This window comes from Ambystoma mexicanum, chromosome 9 (genome assembly GCF_040938575.1).
Source record: "Ambystoma mexicanum isolate Mex_15411 chromosome 9, UKY_AmexF1_1, whole genome shotgun sequence".
In the NCBI taxonomy this organism is placed as follows: domain Eukaryota; kingdom Metazoa; phylum Chordata; class Amphibia; order Caudata; family Ambystomatidae; genus Ambystoma; species Ambystoma mexicanum.
The window spans coordinates 1,524,839,013-1,524,862,101 of NC_090931.1; the positions used below are offsets into that span (position 1 = coordinate 1,524,839,013).

At 48.7% G+C, this 23,089-nt stretch overlaps 1 protein-coding gene across 1 annotated transcript in view; it reads left to right on the plus strand.

Moving 5' to 3' along the window:
* Positions 1-345: 345 nt before the first annotated feature.
* Positions 346-23,089, plus strand: part of LOC138489415 (zinc finger protein 436-like) — a 53,313-nt gene continuing 30,569 nt past the window's right edge. The window contains exon 1 of the mRNA XM_069617134.1: positions 346-1,036. Within this exon, the coding sequence (XP_069473235.1) occupies positions 1,013-1,036 (24 nt within the window). The 5' untranslated portion in view covers positions 346-1,012. The remainder of the gene's footprint in view (positions 1,037-23,089) is intronic.

A 23,089-nucleotide genomic window follows, 5' to 3' on the forward strand; every position in this document is an offset into this window, starting at 1 on the left:
AGAAATGTTTGTTCACTTCTGTTCTGCGCAGCCGCAGTACAGCACTCCTATTCTACGCAGCCTCAATATAGTTGAGCTGATTAGTATCTGGCCTATAGCGCAGCCTCAGTGCAGCAGAAATGTTTGTTCACTTCTGTTCTGCGCAGCCGCAGTACAGCACTCTTATTCTACGCAGCCTTAAAATAGTGGAGGTGATTAGTAGCTGCAGTTCTGCGCAGCCTCAGTACAGCAGAAATGTTTGTTCACTTCTGTTCTGCGCAGCCGCAGTACAGCACTCCTATTCTACGCAGCCTCAATATAGTGCAGGTGATTAGTATCTGCTTTTCTGCGCAGCCTCAGTACAGTAGGAATATTTGTATCTTCGGTTCTGCACGGCGCTACTTGTGGAGTCTCCTACTGTGCTCAGCCTCAATATAGCGATAGGTTTTAATCTCATTTGTTCTACGCAGCCTCAGCACAGCAATAGCAGGACTCTGGGGTTCTGCGCAGGCGCAGTGCGGGGTCGTGACCCCACATTGGGACCCCATTACTTATCGCTCTTCGTCGTTGGTAGGACTGTAAGAGATCATTGGGAAGGAATCCAAGTTCCTGCGGAGGAATACAGCGAAGATCACTGGAGTAAAATCGAAGGTCACTGTAGAGGTCTCCATCAAGGATCACCGGAGAGAAATCCAAGGTCACTGGGGAGGAATCCAAGGTCACAGGGAAGGAATCCAGTGAGGATCGCTGTAGAGAAATCCAGGCTCACTGGAGGGGAATCCAGCAGGGATCCCAGTAGAGAAATCCAGGCTCACTGGAGTGGAATCCAGTGAGGATCCCTGGGGAGACATCCGAGGTCACTGGGGAGGGATCAAGTGAGGATCCCTGTAGAGAAATCCAGGATCACTGCAGGGGAATCCAGCAGGGATCCCAGTAGAGAAATCCAGGCTCACTGGAGGGGAATCCGGCGAGGAACGCTGGAGAAACGTCCAAGATCGCTGTGGAAACATCCGCCAAGGATCACTGGGGAGAAATGTCCGGGCAGGATTCAGAAGAGGTGAGTGATCTCCCGTGTATTTCCTTGTGGACACAGTCATTGCTTTCAGCTGGACCCGTGTCACGAGGCTCACCCTCAGCCTGGCCTGTCCTTTTAGCCATCGATGCTTTGGGTTCTGGGAGTTGTAGTTTCACATGTCAGATTACATATGGGCGCAGAAGCGCTATAATTCCCAGTTTGAGCTGCTATTGGGGAAATGGCCAGGACTATCCGAAGGTGACCTTTAGGGTATGGGGCCTCTTGCCAGCTGCGGCACCATTGCCAATCTCAGTGTTTCTAAGAGGAACAATGTGCAAAAGAAATGAATGTGAACGAAGTAATGCACACAAGTAATTAAGGTTAGCGAAGTAATGTAAAAAGTAGTTAATGTGAGTGAAGAAATACCCTAACATGAGTGCTCTACCTTAGAAAGTGTCTCGTGATCAGGAAGCAGCAAGCTGGGTGGAGGGGGGGGGCATGTAGCTGCAAGCCTGGGGCATAGCACCATGTGCATTCTTCATACTTCTTTACAGTCAGGTGTAATGGAGGGCAGCTTGATGATAGGTGGGAGGGGTGATGCCTCTGTAGCAGACTAGCCAATCTCTCTCAACTCGCGGGAGCTACAGCAGCAAAAGGCTGCCTACCACACTCCCACAATATACTTTAAACATGATGCTCCAGTGACTGCGGAGGTATCCCAGTGGCCACTCTCTCAGCCATTCTTAAAGTAAGGACTGAGCAGGGAACTCGTTTCACCAAAATGCCAGGGGTTGCAGTAGTGGCATCAAATGATCCTTGACCTCTGATGGCTTCACAGGAAGCAATGGCATTTGACCCTGCCCCCAAGTGGCATCACGGGAAGTGATGGCACACAACCTTCGCCTAACACCCGTTGTTCTCATTTCCCGGCAATCAGGGAGGTGTGGTTTGTCCATGATCACACCTCCCAAATTACATCCCTGACTGCAGGCAAAGGCTGTGCATTTCTTCTTTAATGAAACCTATATTTAAAATAATCTCTCAACTTTTGGTAATCGCCCCCATCCGCCCACTGCAAAAGGTTTAGCATGCGAGTGGTTGCATAAGAAAATAGATAATTATCCATCTATGCACTGCAGCGCTCAGCTAGACACATGCAGACACATGAAGCTTATTCAGAGAAAATAATGCAAGCCCTGCACATGAGCAGGAAGACCCGCATTTTATCCAAATCATTGGAAAACTGATGACAACCTCCTGGCAACAGAGTTGAGGTCTGACCAGCTTCAGAACGCTGCTACTGGAGTCTGCGGTGGGCACAGCAAACTTCAATATTGGGAACTGAAAGCAAGCACATAAGTACAGGGTAGGAGGTGCACCCACCCTTTAAAGCTTTGAGTCATGAGTGGTAGCTGGCATGAGCCATTCCAGGAGTTCACAACAAGAGAGAGCCACGTTTGTCCTTAGTCTTTCCAAACAGCAGCACCTTGCATTTAACATATACTTGGTGCAAGGCGGTGGTGGAGCGATGCTCAAATGGTTGTCGGGGCTGAACACAGTTTTAAAGGGAGGGATATAGAGTGGGGCCATTACTGATCTACTACTGAAAATAGGTGATGGCAGGAAAGTTCCTAATTAATCATTTACTCAAACCCCTTTGAGTAAATGTACCCAAACGTTGACCCCTTTACACAAATGGTGATTTGTCACACACTCCATTTGAATTACCCGTGTCCCGAGTATTTTTATATTTTTGTTTTGTAAAATAGCTCTTTTATACACACTTGATGCCGCAAGATGCCCACCAGGGAACAGGCAACTGACACATTTCTGCAGAAGCACAAGCATCTACAATTGTGAAAATAGTTGCAGTAACTGCATCCAATATCATTTATGAAAACCATATCCAAACACAACTTTACAAGGTGACATCAAACAAGAAAAAATACCAGGGGACATGGGTAATTCAAATCGAGTGTTGGACAAACCATCAGTAAACATTAGCATTTGAGTAAAGGCGTCAATAGTAAATCTTTAAGCGCTGAGGAAGGCCTAGAAGTGGCCAAAACATGTGTTGGCTGTAGAGGAATATATACATGTTTATAATTCATCAAGGAGTGTCGGATTGCTCATTAACCACATTTCTAGAATTGGTCTCAAGATTATAGGAAGGTGTTGGGCGCAGACGGCTTGGGTCCACTATTACATTTCTATTATCTTGTGACGTGGGGCTTAGGTCAAATACTTACCAAGGCCTTTGCAGCCCACCTTTAAAACTGTATATACAATGGGCCTCATTACACGGAAGGCGGTAAACCATGGTTCTATTAGCACCATGGTTGCCGCAGGTACCATACCGGTACCACCATGGCGGATTTGGGAATTACCACCCCATTCCGAGGTTGGCAGGGCGGTAATTCCCTATGTCGCCATGGCCCTTCCCCATTCCCATTTTTGCCCCATTGCGATACCGTAATTAGCACCAAGGTCCCTTTGCGGGTCCCAAATTTAACGGCTGGTCTACACCAGCCGTTAAGGTTGGTACCCACAAAGGGACCTCGTAGTAAGGCGGTAAGGGTTAACGGTCACCTGTACCCTTACCGGTGACCGTTAACCCTTACCGCCTTCCGTGTAATGAGGCCCAATGTCTTTGTATTTTTTATATGAATATTGACGAAATGACTAATAAGAGGGAGTGAGCTCAATCAGTTATTAGCCCTAATCCTGTTTGCCTCAGACTTACTCATAACCACTAGCATTGCAATGGAAAACCACCCAACCATCATTCATCAGTCTGGCAAGCCTTATAGAAAGTGGAAATACCATGTGCAAATCAGGCTTGGTCCCACCGCAAAGGGATAGTCCAGCCGAAACCACTTGATCAAATCCCTTCTGCATGCGACCACAGGTACACCAAACATGTTTCAGATCCATTAGACATCATCAGTGAGGTGTAGCTTGTGTCTTTGGGCCCAGCATGCTCAGGACACACGTCTGGTCATACCCGTCCCGCTCTGGGTGCCAAGTGTAGCACTGAAGGTTGATGGCTGAAGGGTTGTGAAATAGTCATAACCACTGGCAATTGCCCTGAGCAACCCTTCAGGCTATCGCTTTTCAGCCTGCTATGTCACTCATTACAGAAGTGGAAAGAGTGCATGCAATTCAGTCCTAGGGCCTCATTACACGGAAGGCGGTGAGCCATGGCGCTATTAGCGCCATGGCTCATGCCGGTAAAATACCGGCACCGCCTTGGCGGAAAGGGGATTTACCACCCCATTCCAAGGTTGGAGGGGCGGTAAATCCCCCTTCCGCCATTGCCCTTCCCCATTCCCATTTCTGCCCCATAGGGCTCTGTGGGAATGGGGAAGGCGCTAATTACGGCACCGCAATTTTGCGGTGCCGTAATTAGCACCAAGGTCCCTTAGCGGGTTGGTTTTTAAGGCCTGCAAAAAGCAGGCGTTAAAGCACCAAACCACTAAGGGACCTCGCAGTAAGGCGGTATTGGTTAACGGTCACCGTTACCATTAACGGTGGCCGTTAACCATTACCGCCTTCCGTGTAATGAGGCCCCTAGTCTCCCACAGAGGTGTGCGCTTCCCTTCAACTGTCCCACTCCAGCACCTGTGTAAAAGCTGTAAGAGTCATCCTACAGAGGCCAAATGGTAGGAAATAAAAGTGTTTGGCTTAAGAAAGCTATAAAGAAACTATATATGCACATCGACCGAGCCATTAAAGATGCCAAAATGATTGATTACTCTGTTAAAAAAAAAAGTAACATAATGTGTGATTATACAGCACACATTTACACCAGCGGAGTAGCTAATCAGTAATAACAAGCAATTATTGTTACCCAATGTAATGGTACTCGTTGATCTTAGATGGATAAAGGGCTAACTGGACCTGCTAGGATTTGAACTTGCAAGTATGAGATCACACACATAGCCCTGTAAAGGGGCTTTAAGTGGGCTGGGGCTAAATGAGGCAGAGCCCCGGCAGTCTCCAAAAACTCCCCTTGAGCTGGGGGCCCTCTCACTTCCTATAGGTAAGCACCTAGCACGTTTGTAATGTCAGCGGTCTGAGAGTGCGCACAGGTGATGTGCAGTACAGAGGCAAAGATGAACACGCTGTAAAATAAACATGTGCAGATAAGCCATCTCTCTGCTCAAGCAGGGAAGCCAGCAGCCGACTCCCGCAGCTGGATATCTCCAGGAGTACCGAATAGATCTTCAAGCACAATGGGTCTTGGTCATTTCTGTACCGCATGAAGGAGATGTACTTGCTGATTAAAATGTATTTCTCCTAAGTCTGGAAGGACGGGTTGTATTTCAGAAAAGGGGAGCTTCATTGACAGTCAGTATGCCGGACCCCGGAGACCCTGCTAGGGGGCCCAGAGAGCCTCATGAAGCATTGTTTATTTGGGACACGTGGCCCTTGCCTAAGCCACTTGCCCCTCTTTTAGGTCTCACCTAACACATTTTGGCCACGCCCCCTTTCCAGCCTGCCCCCCATGTTGAATCTCACTTAAAGCCATGCCTGTATCCATGAGCCACTGACACACTTCTAGATATGCGGCCCCCAGTGCTTGTATGTATGGTAACAGGAAGGTGATATGAAGGGGTTCGTCCACCGCAGACTCTTTCAATAGTCCTTCCATCTGGCTGCAACTGCCATTGAGGAAACTAAACTCCCTGTTTCTGAAATGGCATTAGATATTGACTAGCATGCATTCTGGGGTCATGGATGGGGTATCACTCCTGAGTGCTCACTGTATGTGTGATTTGCCCATTCATTACAGGCTTCTGGATCTTTAATCACTCACTATGAATTAATATGTTTCCTGCTTTTAATCCTTTGCTGTGCTGCCCCCACGCCCATGGGCTGGCGCGTTCCACAAGTCATAGCTCGGGCCATTGCAGGACGTGCAGGGCTACAATGCTGGAGCCCACCCCACCCCCCAGAGAGCAGATCAGATACACAGGATATGGTAAGCAGTGGGGTTGATGTCCCTAGTCTGTACACTGTTTTCACTCAAAGCTGATGGCTTCTTCAGCCACTGTGTGTGCAACAAATGTCCCCCACCCTCTGCTATGAACCCCCACCCACTCACTACTGTACACTTTCGTGCCTGAGCACAACTGGAGCTTGGGCCTAAATAATGCAGGTGAGGCTCCAGGGTGGAGAATTGCACCCAGAAGCCCCCCCACAGAGGTGGCTCTCGGTGCAGATTGGACTGGATGGGTGTTTGCCCAGCTGGGTCCCCTGCCACATCAGAGATCCTGGCATTGTCTGATCCTTGTCATACAAACACAATGTTCTCCTCTGCGCCAGCACTGGGGGCACGACCCCATTTATTATTCCGAATATACTTTACTGCAGATTGCAAAGAACATCACCTACTGTGTCCAGGCAGCTGAACTCTCTCCCAAGCGCCCCTTATACTGAACTCTCTCCCAAGCGCCCCTTATACTGCAAGGAACATCACCTACTGTGTCCAGGCAGCTGAACTCTCTCCCAAGCTCCCCTTATACTGCAAGGAACATCACCTACTGTGTCCAGGCAGCTGAACGCTCTCCCAAGCTCCCCTTATACTGCAAGGAACAGTGTCTGCTGTGTCCAGGCAGCTGAGAGCTTTCCCAAGCGCCCCTTATACTGCAAGGAACATCACCTACTGTGTCCAGGCAGCTGAGCGCCCTCCCAAGCTCCCCTTATACTTCAAGGAACATCACCTTTTATGTCCAGGCAGCTGAGCGCTCTCCCAAGCGCCCCTTATACTGCAAGGAACATCACCTACCGTGTCCAGGCAGCTGAGCGCTCTCCCAAGCTCTCCTTATACTGCAAGGAACATCACCTACTTTGTCCAGGCAGCTGAGCGCTCTCCCAAGCTCCCCCTATACTGCAAGGCGCAGTGTCTGCTGTGTCCAGGCAACTGTGAGCTCTCCCAAGCTCCCCTTATACTGCAAAGAACATCACCTACTGTATCCAGGCAGCTGAGCGCTCTCCCAAGCTCCCCTTATACTGCAATGAACACCACCTACTGTGTCCAGGCGGCTAACCGCTCTCCCAAGCTCCACTTATACTGCAAGGAACATCACCTACTGTGTCTAGACAGCTGATTGCTCTCTCAAGCTCCCCCTATACTGCAAGGAACATCACCTACTGGGTCCAGGGTGCTGAGCGCTCCCCTTATACTGCAAGGAACAGTGACTGCTGTGTCCAGGCAGCTGAGCGCTCTCCCAACCCTAGAGCATACATTATTAGAGGTTTCTCCAGACCTTGTGCAGGTCAATTCAAAGCAAATCACTTAGAATCGAGTTTTTACTCCCTCGCTTAAACACACAGCACAGAATGATGTAAAGTTTGAGACTGCAAGCAGGAGACGCAGAGCTCAGAAAAGCATTGTTACTGAAGCGTGGCAGAAAAGAAACACAATGCCCAGGATACAATGCAAATAAATGGACTAGTTGACTAGCAGCACACAGATAAAACATCAGTCTACTTGTAAGACGGTACAACCAATCTCCAACATTTTGCAGAAAACATTGCAGGTTAATAGCTCAACGAGTAGAGCAGAATCCGCAATCTCTGCGGACTTACACAAAATAGCACCCGCCATAATAACATATTTGAAATGGATGTCTCACTTAAAGAAGGCCTGCTCAATAATCCCTTGTACTTTACTGAAAGATCTTCACAGCCTCCATCATCTTCTGCTCATACTGACCCGCATAATCATAGGCAACAACATCAAGTAAAGTCAAGCAACCTTTCAAAAAGGAGCCCATTCACAGTATTCTAAAGAGACCCAAAACTGACCCTATGCTGCATCACAAATCATCGGGTGATTCAGTTCTCGACACAATTCTAGCACAACTCAAAAGTCTCGGACCTTTTCTAGAGTCAACCACTACCAAATTAGATGACTTTGAAGGGTAATTAAATAAAATGGAACTTAAACTCTCACACCCAAAATGAAAATAATGGAGATGGAAATCTGTGACATACAAAAATGGTGTGAAGACAGTGAAAACAACAACAGAAGAAATAATGTCCGCTGCCACAGAATTCCAGAAGGGGCAGAAAGGGATGATCAAAGATGTTTTCTACAATCTCTCCTACCCAAAATACTCAACTTGGACCTTAGAAACCTGAAGGTGTCTCCCGGGCTAAACCCTGGGTATCTGTCATCCAGGTGGCCAGGACACGGCCATCGCTGTTGGATCCAGTTCCTGGGGGTTGACCAGTGAGGGAGGATCACCTGGGCGGGGGGTCCTCTGGGAGTGGCAATCGACTGGTGAGATGCTGTATCCCCCTTCTTCCAACACGTTTTCCACATCTTACCACTTAGGACATTCAAAACCACTGCCCCCCACCCCCCTTTTCCGACACAAACACTTTTGAACGACACACCAGAGAATGGACTAACACCGGAGCCGTTTACCTGACGTGTCCCAGTACAAGGGTCAGGCAAAGTCAGGCAATTGATCAGAATCACACACACCTGAAATACATTTCCCTTGCCCACAGGGATAACAGGTGGAGCAAGAGAGCACAGTACAAACAAGGCAGACCGCACAACGAGACAGCTATCCAGACCAGGCAGTTCAAGAGAAGAAGAAAGGCAGTAAACATCGAGAGGCTGACTAGGAAAGACACGACCTTACCTTCTTTGACAAAACCTGGCAAACCCTCCGCTGAAAGAATCGTAATGCCGAGGACAATAGCCCAAGTGTGCTGCAGCAGATGTCAACGGTACACTGAGTGTGTTGATGCTGATAAGCGGGAGCGAGGGAAACTGGAACCGGCCTTGACTCCGGTTACGAGGAAAGCCAAGTGGTTCATCATCATAGCCGGTGAGCCGAGGGGAGAGCCGAACAGAACCGGACTGTGGTGAATGAAAGACGCAAAGTGGCAAGTTGAACCATGTTCAAAGAACTGTAAAGGTGTTGAGGTAAGACCAGCTCTAGAGGAAACCTGCACCACGTCGGTGCCAACTCGAGAAACTCTGGGCAAGCCCTGTCTAAGTAAAACTATAGAAACCAGAAGGCAGTAGGAGAGCTGCCAGATAGGTCACAGTGGTCATACAGGAGGTCAAGCAAAACCCCTGTACAGTTGAAAGCCATTGATCTATGAGCTATAAGGAAAGCAAGGGAAGTGAATCCCGCTACATGAGAACCCAAGGGAAGTAAATCCTGAATACATTGAATGTGAAGGTGGAGTTGGAAAGAGGGAACCCGGAAGAGGGATGCTGACGAGAAGGGGCAAAGTCTAAAGCACCAAGAAACTGTGTGTCGTCAAGAGTAAACCCGGCCCAGGAATGTCCACTAGAACTGATTATAAAGACATTAAGAGTTGTGAAGAAAGGAAAAGCCATGATACCCCGGTGAAGGGAGGCTAACCGTCGAGAGGGATCCGAACCCGAACGAGGGAGATCCAAGGGTGAAACTATCACCAAAAGTCCATTAAGAGAGGGAACTGTTATTTGATTTACAAAGTACGGTTTGTGGAGGGCCAGCACCCAGAAGAGGGGAACCCAGGGGTGAATTCATCACCCCAGAAATATGTAGTAAAGAACTTTGTGTTTGTTGTTTTTCATGAGAAACATGTCAGGCCAGTGGGACCAGGAAACCTCAACTCCAAAGGCCTCAATATCGATAAGAACTGTTCTAGGCTCTAAACCCAGAAAAGGGAGAACCGAGGGGTGAAACCAATCATCCAAGACACCAAGGAACAAGGGTCAGTGCCCAGACGAGGGGGACCAGGGTTGGAAAATGCTCACCCTAAGCAAAACCAGGAAACAAACTTTCTTTTTGTTCAAGGAACTTTTGTTTTGTTGTTGAATACATCAGGCCCTCGAAGGCAAGAGACTTTCAAGAGAAACAAGACTTCGCCATCGACGGTCCTCATAGCTGCAAGGGGAACTGTCGACTTGTGCTGGGTAAGCTCGAGTGTGTGCTGTGCTCCAAGGTCCCACCTTTACCCGTGCTCAAACCATGGGGAAGGAAGACCCAGGCTAACACATCCTGACATGCTATTTGTGAACACTTCTTTCTTTTCTTGAAAACCATCCCACACCCTTTTTATATTAGTTGTAAGGTTTGGCAATACATTTCTTAGTACAGGCCCTTTTATTTGACACAACTCCACAAGGACTGCTTTATTTTTCATTTGATGGTCGATGCTTGCTCCCATCTTAGATTTAGGTTTAGATTAGGAGTTTTTCCAACCGGCATGCAGTTCAATAAACACCCTTGAAGGGTGATCACTTGTGTCTGTCTTTACTGTTGCCACCATGAGTTCCTTGACCTCAGGACCAATCTAAACATTCAACAAGCCCATCTTCTGGGACAGGAAAATACCACCTCTAATATCTCCAACCCGAGACCCAGAGGTCTGGTCATGTAGTTTCTGGAATACACCCAGACCATGCAAGTCCTTGAGGCCGCGAATACAAAGAAGAGAGTAATATGGATGGCTCACAACATTTATATGACGCAGGATGTCTCAAGGGCAACTGCAGCAAGAAAAAAAACGTTTGGGATTTGCGGCGTAAAATGAGACATTTGAATTTATCTCCACCCCGGTAAATGCAAGATCACTCTCAACGACAGAACCATGATTTCTGATGATCCAAACTCCCTATCTTGTTTCTTGAATAACAACACCACAGAAGAGATGGTGATTCAATTGAGCATAACTGACAACAACCACCTCTGACTTGCCAACATCCCTGAATTGCCCATAATAACCAGAGTAAGATCTGAGCAGGAGGAACTATGTGTAGACACCACACTAGATACTTCCCTGTCTCCTGCCCCAAGGACTTAACTTTCCTAATCCCACTAAGTTTCATTTAGGTTACACATTATGAGTAGGCAAGTTAGTGTTTACCTGTTTCCTCACTCTTTGGTTTTGGTTTTGAAATGTTATCTACTCTCTAAGGTGGATGGACACCATCCATCTGCAATTAATTTGCTGACAACCATCTCCACATGATAACTGGTGTGATAATGGATACATCGCTTAATCTCTGCATTCCATGCAAGTCATTTCTATTGTAGCATCTATACCCACCGTTATGAATGTTTTGCATTCCTGCACTCCCATTATCACACCGGTTAAAATATACTTCTTAATCCCACTCAATTTCTAGATCCCTGTGCAGGAATGCACTCACAGGTACTCTCCCTCATCTACTATCAACTTCACACCATATATCACTCAGTCAGATTTACTTATTACAACAACCGCTCTCACCAAGATGCCTTTACATATTACACAAAATTCAGTCACACGAACCGTGGCCTAGTTTGAACACATATTATCCTAGAATAATTTCCTTGTTCTTTGGTGTTTACGCTTCATATGTTGGTACAATTGGAGACTTTGTGAGGAACCCAGAATGAGACAGACACAACATAAAGTACTCCTGATTGTGATTATAGGCTTTTATTAATTGATGAAGGGGTTGGAAAATGCCTCACTGTCCCAAATCTAGGAGGTATATCCCTTCCTGAACCAAAACTAAGGGTATGTACGGTGTCAAGATGTCCAAAGCAAAAATGTCCTATGTCCGAAATCCTATTGCAGCCCTTGTCGGGGTGAGTGTCCCGGAGTCTGCAGTGCCACCCGCAGAGCTCCGGGCTGGGAGGCCCCAACTCCTCCTGCGTCCCCCCCAAAATGAGCTCAGGCGCACTCAAGAAGCAAGGCTGAACTGCAATTTATTTCAAACAGCAGGTACGGTTTCCCGTATGCATGCGAGAAAAACATAACAAAACCCTGACAAAATGCTGGCAAAATACAAAAGTGCCACAAAATGCGCTCTCCTTCTGGCTCGCAGGCCTTTTTACTACAGTGTGACACGCTACCTGTGTCACTCGAGAAAGTGAGCTCAGAAACCTATCGCCACTCAGGATTGGCTAGCTGAGTAGTAGGGTTAGTATAGCTATAGGTTGGCAGGACTTTTCATTGGAAGAAACAAAATCAGGTGGTATACTTGGGCTGTCCCTAATGTTGTTACTTTAACATTGCAACAAGGGGACCCTGAATGAGTGGATGTGTGTAATTAGCCTCAGAGGTGAGTGCCCCTGTGTTCTGATTGGTTCCTCCATGAGCCCCCAAGCCTGGGACCATCGTTGTTCCCAGCTCATGGTGTACCTGTCACTAGCAACAATGTGTAACTATGTGTCATGTGCAAGCGACGGGCTGGTCTGCTCATGACCTCTTAGGCGGGTCGTTCTCATCCTTGCAGGTGTCCATCTTGCCGCCTCGCTGTTGCAAGTGACGGGGCTTTGGCACCTTGTCAGCTCGGCTTGGTCACGTGTGGAGAGACCACTGCTGGAGCAGAATTATGAGCATTTGATTTTAATGTCCTGGGTCGAGACGCTTTGCACTCGCAGGTGTAACCTTGGCGATGGTCTGCCAGTATGTATGTTGCAACATCACAGTCTTGGCTTCAGGCCTTCGTCGTGGGCTCGTTCTGCTGGCTCAGCGCTCGTATCTCATCATGGAGGGTGTTTTCGCTTACGCGGCTCAACCCTGGGGACTCTTGCTCGCGGCCTACTGAGGCCTAGTCCCATTGTTACTCACCGGACGGGAAGTAAACCAATCGGTGGCCGGAAGACACAGGACTGCACTATTGATTGAAGAGCTAGGTCGGGGCCTCCAACCTAGCCTCCTCTCTGTGAGGGCACAAGACCTTTTTAACGATATGACCCTCTGCTGGGTAGGACCAGGCAGATGGACTGATCGCTCAAAAGGGCGGGGAGGACACGCCGCCAAGAACCCAGCTGTAAAGGAAAAAACAAGAGGTGAGCAATTGGAACTTTAAGAGAATCCTTTCCCTTGATACTTCTTTCTAGTAGTACCTGAGCTATGCCCTCCCCTTGTTTAAGGCAACCGGAACCACCTATAAGTAAGAAAGGAGAATGTAACCTATACTAATGATAGTTGTCGCTAGGCTACGAGGTATGGAATCATAAATTAGAGAACCCTTACCACGGATGTTGTTGTTGAGTCTGAGTTATCCCAAAGGAGTCCAAAAAACGGAAGTGCAAAATAAGAAACGGGGTAGGTTAGTTAGGGAACTAAACCCGGGCGGAACGAGGGCCGCGCTAGAGTCGAGCGGGTGCACTTTCTGCAAGGCGTCCCTGTGCACTATTGGAGGATGTCCATTGGAAGTCTGATTGTGGAGATGATGGGAACAACAACCATAAGAGACACAATGAAATGGGAGAATTGTAGGTGATGGTTTCGGTGGCAGGCAAAGGCAGTCCGTGAGGGAGAAAAAGAGGTCTGGTACACAGGTGGGTAGTTTTCCAAAAGCAGCAGGCAGAGGCAGACCGTGAAGGAGGAAATAGGTCTGGTACACGGGTAAGTAATTTTCCAAAATCGGCAGGCAGAGGCAGTCCGTGAAGGAGGAATTAGGTCTGGTACACGGGTAAGTAATTTTCCAAAATCGGCAGGCAGAGGCAGTCCGTGAAGGAGGAATTAGGTCTGGTACACGGGTAAGTAATTTTCCAAAATCGGCAGGCAGAGGCAGTCCGTGAAGGAGGAATTAGGTCTGGTACACGGGTAAATATAGTAGGATCGAAGACGGAACTTCTAAACACCGGGATGCAACTTTAATCAGAAGCAGCGTCTTTCCCGGTTGTGCGGTTTAAATCGGGAAGGGTAGAGGCGGAACCGGACGAAACCGAGGTTCACGCATCATCGCCCATCTGCTGAGAGCGGGAGGCGGAATGCTGGGAATCGTAGTTCAACTCGCCGCAGGGCGCCGCAGAGTGAGCCGAGGCCACTATTTTCCAGGGCAGTTGCCAGTGGGCGTAGAATGGATTTGCAATGTGACGCATGCCCTTCCGAAGGGCTATAATCCTCCTCCGTGCCTGCCGAGGCGTTACAGCATCCACCCCCAAAGGCGGCACCACCCCCCTACGGGCATGAAAGCGGCGAAGCAGGGCCGGAGCATGTATGTTAGATAACGGCTCCCAAGATCTATCCTCAGGGCCAAAACCTTTCCAGTCAACCAGGTAAAAAGGACGACCCCTCCGAAGTCGGAAATCTAGGATATCTGCCACTTCGTACTCATCATTACCATCCACCCGCACCGGGGCCGGGCGTATTGGCAATCGCATGTTGGCCGGACAAGGCTTCAGCAAGCTGACATGAAACACAGGATGCTGTTTCCAGGACGAGGGCAATGAAAGACGTACAGCAACTGGATTCAAAACCTTAGTGACAGAGAAAGGTCCCACGAATTTGGGTAAGAGCATCCGTTTTCCAGGCATTCTCAGGTTGCGTGATGACAGCCAAACCTTCATACCTACACGGTAGTCGGGTGCCGGTGCCCGATGTTTGTCAGCGAATTTCTTAGCTTTGGCCTGAGCATGCAGCAGGTGTTGACGAACGACCTCATGAATGGACTTGAGGTCCCGAACACACGCATGAGCCGCTGGATTGTCAATTGGAAGATCAGGATCCAGGGGTAAGGACCGTGGATGGTGTCCGTATAGTGCAAAAAAGGGTGATACACCAGAAGCGGCATGCAGAGAATTGTTATAAGCGAATTCAGCAGGTGGTAACAACGCCAACCAAGATGACTGGAAACGAAGTGTGAGGCAGCGCAGATATTGCTCGAGAGTGGCGTTGAGCCGTTCAGTCTGCCCATCAGTTTGTGGATGGAAGGCCGAGCTGAACCTGTCATCAATGCCCAAGGACGCCGTCAGAGCCCTCCAGAAACGTGATGTAAACTGCGGTCCGTGATCTGAAACCACAATAGAGGGCAGACCAAAGAAACGAAATACGTTCCTAAGGGACAACGAGGCCAAAGTTGGAGCAGAGGGCAAACCCACACAAGGAACGAAGAGTGCCATTTTTGTGAAATAATCAATTACCACCCAGATGGTATCAAAACCGTCCACAGGTGGCAGGTCCACGATGAAATCCATAGAGACCATGTACCAGGGTTTGTGAGGAACCGGGAGTGACTGTAACAAACCCATAGGTTTAGACCGGGAGACCTTACATTGAGCACACACAGAACAGGAGGCCAGATAACGAATCACGTCTTGTGACATAGACGGCCACCAGGCCCAACGCCAAAGCAAGTCCAGAGTCTTCTTTTGACCTGGATGAGCCGCTATCAAAGAGTCATGGGATAAAGCAAGGGCTTGGAGACGTGCTTTCCCCGGGGGCACAAACAGGCGGCCCTGAATATAAGGAAGTCCTCGTACCACATCAAGGTTTAGGACTAGACATTCTTCTTTATGTGTATTCACCCAATCCGAGATTAAAGAACGGAGCAAAGGGCGTGGAGTACATGCACATACGACCCTAGAAGGCAGCAGAAGAGGGCATTCGGGTTTGCTTTGCTCCGAGTGAGAGGGCAGACGAGACAAGGCGTCGGCACAAACGTTGAGACGGGCTGGCCTATATGTGATGGTGAAATTAAACTGGGAAAAGAAGAGGCGCCAACGGGCCTGTCGGGCAGTGAGACACTTCATTGATTTGAATGCCAATAGACTCCGGTGGTCAGAGAAGACAGTAACCGGATGACGGGCCCCCAATAGATGATGTCGCCATTCGGCGAAAGCGTCCTTGACTGCCAGCAATTCTCTTTCCGTGATAGGATAGTTGCGCTCGTAAGGTGTCAGTTTCCTCGAAAAGAACGCCACCGGATGGATCTCATCCGAATCCTGACAGGGTTGCGACAGAATAGCCCCGATGGCCATCCCAGAAGCATCAGCTTCCACAAAAAATGGCAGGAGCAGATCGGGATGTTGCAGCACTGGCGCTGAAGAAAAGGCCGCTTTTAAGGCCTCAAAGGCAGATTGCGCTTCTGGTGTCCATCGGTATGGCTTTTTTGAGCTAGTTAAAGCCGTCAAAGGAGCTGAGATGGTAGAAAATGAAAAGATAAAGCGCCTGTAAAAGTTTGCGAACCCCAGGAATGACTGTAGGGCTTTGGTTGTAGTAGGGACAGGCCATTCCAAAACGGCCTTAACCTTGGACTGGCTCATCCGGATACCCCGGTTGGTAAGGTCATAACCTAGAAACTCAACCTCCGATGAATTGAAGATACGCATCTCGGCTTTGACGAAGAGATGGTTCTCTCTCAGCCTTTGTAAGACGGATCTCACATGTCGGGTGTGCTCACTCTTGGATGAGGAGTAAATCAGTATATCGTCTAGATAGACCACAACAAACCGGTCCAGACAATCGTGAAATACATCATTCATGAAGGCTTGAAAGGTGGCCGGGGCGTTGCACAACCCGAAGGGCATCACTAGGTATTCGAATAACCCATACCGGGTCTTGAAGGCGGTTTTCCACTCGTCCCCTTCTCTTATGCGGACTAGGTTGTAAGCACCCCGCAGATCAAGTTTGGTAAAGATCACGGAGGAACCCAGTTGATCCAAGAGTACTGAGATCAGGGGAAGAGGGTACTGGTTCTTGACTGTGATGGCGTTTAATGCCCTATAATCAATACAAGGGCGAAGGTCACCCTCTTTTTTAGGAACAAAAAACAGTGGAGACGCTGCCGGTGATCTCGATGGTCTGATGAACCCTGTAGCCAATGCCTTGTCAATATACTCTTTTAGCACTTTGTCTTCTGGCAGTGTGAGCGAGTAAACCCTGCCGGCAGGTATTTTAGCCCCCGGTACCAGGTCGATAGGACAATCATACGGCCTATGTGGGGGCAATTGTTCTGCTCCACCTTTATCGAAGACGTCCCGAAAAGAAGCGTATTCCACAGGGATGCTAGGTTCAAGGGCATTGGTAATGGCACCAATCAAGGCCATTGAGGCCACCAGGGCTTGACAGGAAGTGCCGGAAATGCTACTAGTCTGAAAACAGCTTTCGTTACAGACAGAGGAAGGAAACTGTACCACCTTCCTGGCCCAGTCAATGTCAGGATTGTGATGTTGTAACCACGGAATGCCCAAAATTACACGAAGCTGGGGGGCCTTAATTAGGTCGAATGTGAGTGTTTCGGTATGTCCATCGTTCGTCTGCATACGGACGAGGGACGTACTTTGAGTAACCAGACCCGAGACCAGAGAAGAGCCGTCTACCGCATGTACGGCTTCAGGTTGTGGTTTAGAAACCACAGGAACGTTATTGCTCAGGGCATAATAATAATCCATATAATTCCCAGTAGCACCGGAATCAATTATAGCCTGAGAAGAGAAAGAACAGTCAGTTGAAGTGGTAAATACCACTGGCAGACTGACAGGCACGGTAACTGCCATATTCGAGTCCAAAGATAATACCCCCGGCATAGGGACTCCTGCTATCGCCGGGTTCTGGCGTTTCCCTCCTTCTTAACGGGTCTCTTTGGACAATCCTTGAGGTGGTGCTCCGACGAACCACAGTACATGCATAAATTGTTGGATCGACGGTGTTCACGTTGTGCAGGAGACAACGGCCCACGTACCGCCCCAATCTGCATAGGCTCAGAAGAAGCAGAGGAAGGAGGGTTAACAGAATCAAGGGGAAGGGGAACTGGAGTCATATTTTTCCGTTCTCCCTTCCGTTCAGATCTTCTAGCATCTATTTGTAGTACTAAATCAAGTAACTCCCCGAATGTAGTAGGAATCACCGGCACAGTAGCAAGGATGTCTTTTAGTTCCTCAGACAATCCTTTTTAAAATACCGCAGATTTCTTTTCTTCCGGCCAATCCGTCTCGGCTGCCAGCTGATTGAACCTAGTGAGGTATGTAAACAGGGAAGACGTACCCTGGCGTAAATTCAAGAATTCTAGATCCGTGGCTTGTGACTTGTACCGGGTATCGAATACCCTATTCATGGCTGTAATAAGAGCATCACAGTCATACAAAACATAGCTATTGGATTCAAGCAAGGGATTAGCCCAAGCTGCCGCCGTCCCTCCGAGGTGCGAAAGGATAAAGGCCGCCTTTGTGGTGGGATTGGGAAAGGCCGAGGGGCGGCAAAGAAAATGCAATTTGCATTGGTTGATAAATGTCCGGTACTGCTTTGGGTCACCCGTAAAGCGTTCCGGAGGAGCCAACGGGAATTGGGTGGCCATCAGAACAGGGCCCGAGGAAAACCCAGAGGCAGAGGCTGAATGGGTTCCAGAACCTGAGGCAGTAGCACCGGACGGATCAATTCCCAGTGTCTGGGGTGCAGGAAAGGGCCTCATGTTGTCAATCCGTTGGTGTAAGGCATCATGTGCGGCAGACATGTCTGCCCGTAGTTCGGATACCAAATGAACTAAAGTGGCCAACGGATCCGCTTCTTCCATGGCTTCTGATTTTGTTACTCACCGGACGGGAAGTAAACCAATCGGTGGCCGGAAGACACAGGACTGCACTATTGATTGAAGAGCTAGGTCGGGGCCTCCAACCTAGCCTCCTCTCTGTGAGGGCACAAGACCTTTTTAACGATATGACCCTCTGCTGGGTAGGACCAGGCAGATGGACTGATCGCTCAAAAGGGCGGGGAGGACACGCCGCCAAGAATCCAGCTGTAAAGGAAAAAACAAGAGGTGAGCAATTGGAACTTTAAGAGAATCCTTTCCCTTGATACTTCTTTCTAGTAGTACCTGAGCTATGCCCTCCCCTTGTTTAAGGCAACCGGAACCACCTATAAGTAAGAAAGGAGAATGTAACCTATACTAATGATAGTTGTCGCTAGGCTACGAGGTATGGAATCATAAATTAGAGAACCCTTACCACGAATGTTGTTGTTGAGTCTGAGTTATCCCAAAGGAGTCCAAAAAACGGAAGTGCAAAATAAGAAACGGGGTAGGTTAGTTAGGGAACTAAACCCGGGCGGAACGAGGGCCGCGCTAGAGTCGAGTGGGTGCACTTTCTGCAAGGCGTCCCTGTGCACTATTGGAGGATGTCCAATGGAAGTCTGATTGTGGAGATGATGGGAACAACAACCATAAGAGACACAATGAAATGGGAGAATTGTAGGTGATGGTTTCGGTGGCAGGCAAAGGCAGTCCGTGAGGGAAAAAAAGAGGTCTGGTACACAGGTGGGTAGTTTTCCAAAAGCAGCAGGCAGAGGCAGACCGTGAAGGAGGAAATAGGTCTGGTACACGGGTAAGTAATTTTCCAAAATCGGCAGGCAGAGGCAGTCCGTGAAGGAGGAATTAGGTCTGGTACACGGGTAAGTAATTTTCCAAAATCGGCAGGCAGAGGCAGTCCGTGAAGGAGGAATTAGGTCTGGTACACGGGTAAATATAGTAGGATCGAAGACGGAACTTCTAAACACCGGGATGCAACTTTAATCAGAAGCAGCGTCTTTCCCGGTTGTGCGGTTTAAATCGGGAAGGGGAAAGGCGGAACCGGACGAAACCGAGGTTCACGCATCATCGCCCATCTGCTGAGAGCGGGAGGCGGAATGCTGGGAATCGTAGTTCAACTCGCCACAGGGCGCCGCGGAGTGAGCCGAGGCCACTATTTTCCAGGGCAGTTGCCAGTGGGCGTAGAATGGATTTGCAATGTGACGCATGCCCTTCCGAAGGGCTATAATCTGTCATGACCACTGCTTTCAAGGAGTCAGGACCTACCCAACACCCTTGGAAACAGGCTCATAACATGCCTTATCGGCACCAGCAAGTCCCAATAGGGACCTTTTGGACCTTGTCCTGGCACCGGTGGTGCCAGGCTCATAGTAAGGACCCGTCCCGGCACAGGAAGCGCCGGGCTCATATCAAGTGTAAAAGTGCTTGGGTGAACCTACCTGAAGCAGACCATGCTGCTTACTTACCAGCCAGATGATGCTTTACTCTCTTCTAACAGGAACTACTTTTCTTTCTGGGTGGGGCAGGCACCACTCCCTGGATCACTGATGCTGGAACTCTTCTGGAAGCAGGAACTCTTTTACCTGGGCGCGGCTGCTGTGGAAGAAGACACCTAAGTACTCCTATGGGCTATTTAAACCACACCCGATTGGTACCACATGCTTCGCGTTATTCTGCATCTGCAGCAGGACGCTCACCGTGTCAGCTCTAGCGAATCTTCAGCTCCGGATCCTGTAGTTACGAAAATTACCTGCTGGGAACCAATCTTCAATCTTCAGCAGCTCCTGCAAAACAAAAGGCACAGGTTAGACAAAGGCAAAGTTAGCGCTTCAACTCACCCGAGCCATCGGAAGCATCCAAGTCGTTTTCTTTTCTGCATTCCGCGTCCGGATTGGTTAGTAACGTTCAGTTACTATACTGCTTACCTGTGTTGCGCTTGCTCCAACTTTGTTCGCGCTGCATTCCGGCACCTGTAAAAACAAAAGGGGACATTAAGGTGCATTCTACGGCCCTAAAGCAGTCTTCCTACTTACGTGCCTTCGAATTCACCATCTTCTTGTTACGCTCTCTGCCACGAATCTGGGAGAGCATCTTCTTTGGCATCGACAGCATCCTAAAAGCAAAAGACATAGACATAAGGAAAAAGACATTTAAAGAGAGCAATCCAAAGAGAACTTTAATACTTACAAGTCACGCTCGTGCAGCAAAACGGCGGCATCGCTCTCACCTACCCTCTGCAATCAAGAGGCGGAACGCACATCCAGTGAAGTAACTGGACCCAGCGCCCCTGCACAAGACGCAGGATGGAGAGCTCAGCATTCACTTACTTAAGGTGAGCACAACAATCATCTGAGTACCACGGGGAGAAAGGGAGAGAGGGGCTGGGAACTTCTCTCATCCTTCCAGCCACTAATACCTTGATTTTCCACTTGCAGACACCTCACTCTGCAGGTCAAGCTTTCGGTGAGTAAGGGGCCAAATCCGGGAGCCAGACGAACCCTACGCCTAACTTTGAAGACGTTTGCAGCGCCCAGCCCAAGACCAGCGCCTCCGAGGGAACCAGGTGAGCGTTACAGAACGCGAAGCCTCCCAAACATTTCCCGCCCAGGCGCAATGGAGACTTCAGACACAGACCAATTGGCCCAGTTGATCGGGGAGTTGAGAGCAGAAGTACACGCAGCACGCCAGGAAACAAATGCCCTAAGGAGAGATCTAGTGGTTTCTAAGGAGCGAACAGACGACTTGGCTAGACAATTGTTACAAGCCCAAGCGGGACAGACTCCTCTGCCTACCCCTGGTGGAAGCCATGCCCCAACGGCTTCCTCTAATCCGGTGCAAATTAATCTACCAGGAAATGTACCTTTGGCTCCGCCCGAACGCTTTTCAGGTGATCCGAAAAGGTTTGCTGTGTTCATCAATCAGTGTCGTTTGCACTTTCTGTGTAGACCTGCCGCTTTTCCAACAGACCAGGCTAAGGTAGCCTTTGTGCTCTCATATCTTAGTGGCAGCGCCGCAGATTGGTCTATTCCTTTAGTGACTCAGGATAACCCTATCCTTTATAATTTCCAGGACTTCCAAGCTAGTATGGAAAGATTGTTCGCAAGGCATTCTCAGGGACAGGCTCTGGACAATGAACTTCTTTCACTACGACAGGGCAATCAAGATCTTCTGGCCTACATTGCATCATTTAACAGACTAGTGGTTGAAACCGGATGGCCTGAGGATAAGAGAATCACCCTTTTCTATAGAGGCCTTCGTGGAGAACTTAAAGACGTTCTGGCCCAGGTGGTGAATCCACCACAAGACTGTTCCGAATACATTGATCTGGTGGTGGAATTAGATCATAGAATACAAAATCGAAAAGCCGATCGTTCCAGGTTTGAAAATCGAGTTTTTTCAAGACCACAGAGCTCCGTTAAAGGAAATGATACCGTGGAACCCATGCAGATTGGGGTGGTGAAAGGACCTCTAACCCAAAAGGAAAGAGAAAGGAGAAGACAACTACAATTGTGCCTCTATTGCGGGAACTCAGGGCACTTCCTCCAAGATTGCCCAGTGAAACCAAAGAAGAAGACAGTAGGAGCTTCCGATAAGGGTGCCAAAGGTTCAGAGTCGGAAAACGACCTCGCCCGACAAGTGTAGAGGTCCGCTTGCCGAGCGTAAAAACCAGTTCTTTGACCTCGCATTTTACCATGCCCATGGTCCTCGTGAGTCCGGAACAACCCAATCGTATGCATGCCATTAAAGCATACATTGATAGTGGCGCAATCGGCAATTACATGGACTGTGAATTGGCCGCCAGGATGAATCTGTCTCTTTGTCCTAAGTCGGTGAAAGACGTCATCACAACCGTGGATGGTACGGAAATAGCTTCCGGACCAGTTACTCACACCACCATGGAAGTGACGTTGGTAAGCCAAGATGGACATCAAGAGAAAATCGTGTTTGACGTGATCAAGGCTCCACAGTTTCAAGTTATCCTGGGAATCCCTTGGCTGGAAAAACACAATCCTCAAATTGATTGGCGAGCAAAGACAATCCGGTTTCCAGAATGCGCACCTACCTGCTATCCACAGCCCCCCACGAAACTAGCTGCAACTGCTTCTGAGAGTCCTCACCTGCCTCCTGAATACCGGGAATTTCAGGATGTCTTTCGAAAAGATCAAGCTAATTCACTGCCTCCTCACAGATCATACGACTGCCAAATAGACTTGGTTCCAGGATCCACTCCTCCATGCAGTCGAATTTATGCCCTCACAGAACCTGAAAATCTTCACCTAAGGCAGTATTTGGATCAGTACCTGGCTAATGGATTTATCCGTCCCTCGAAGTCCCCAGCCTCTTCAGCTTTGTTCTTCGTGCCAAAAAAAGAGGGAGACCTAAGAACATGCATAGATTACCGTGCCCTGAACCAGATTACGATTAAGAACAGATATCCGTTACCATTGATCCCTGAACTTCTTGACCAAGTTAAAAGTGCCTGTATCTACACAAAGCTGGACCTCAGAGGAGCTTACCATTTAGTACGAATAAAAGAGGGCGATGAATGGAAGACGCCCTTTCGTACTAAATATGGACTGTTCGAGTATCAAGTAATGCCCTTTGGGCTTTGCAACGCTCCGGCAGCCTTTCAGTATTTTATGAATGACGTCCTCAGAGAGCTCATTGATGTATGTGTAGTTGTCTATATTGATGACATTCTGGTCTACTCGTCCTCTGAGGCGGAACATCGAAAACATGTCACCGCAGTACTGGAGCGGCTCTGAAAACACAGACTCTTTGCAAAATTGGAAAAATGCGTTTTTCACGTCACGGAGGTCGAATTTTTG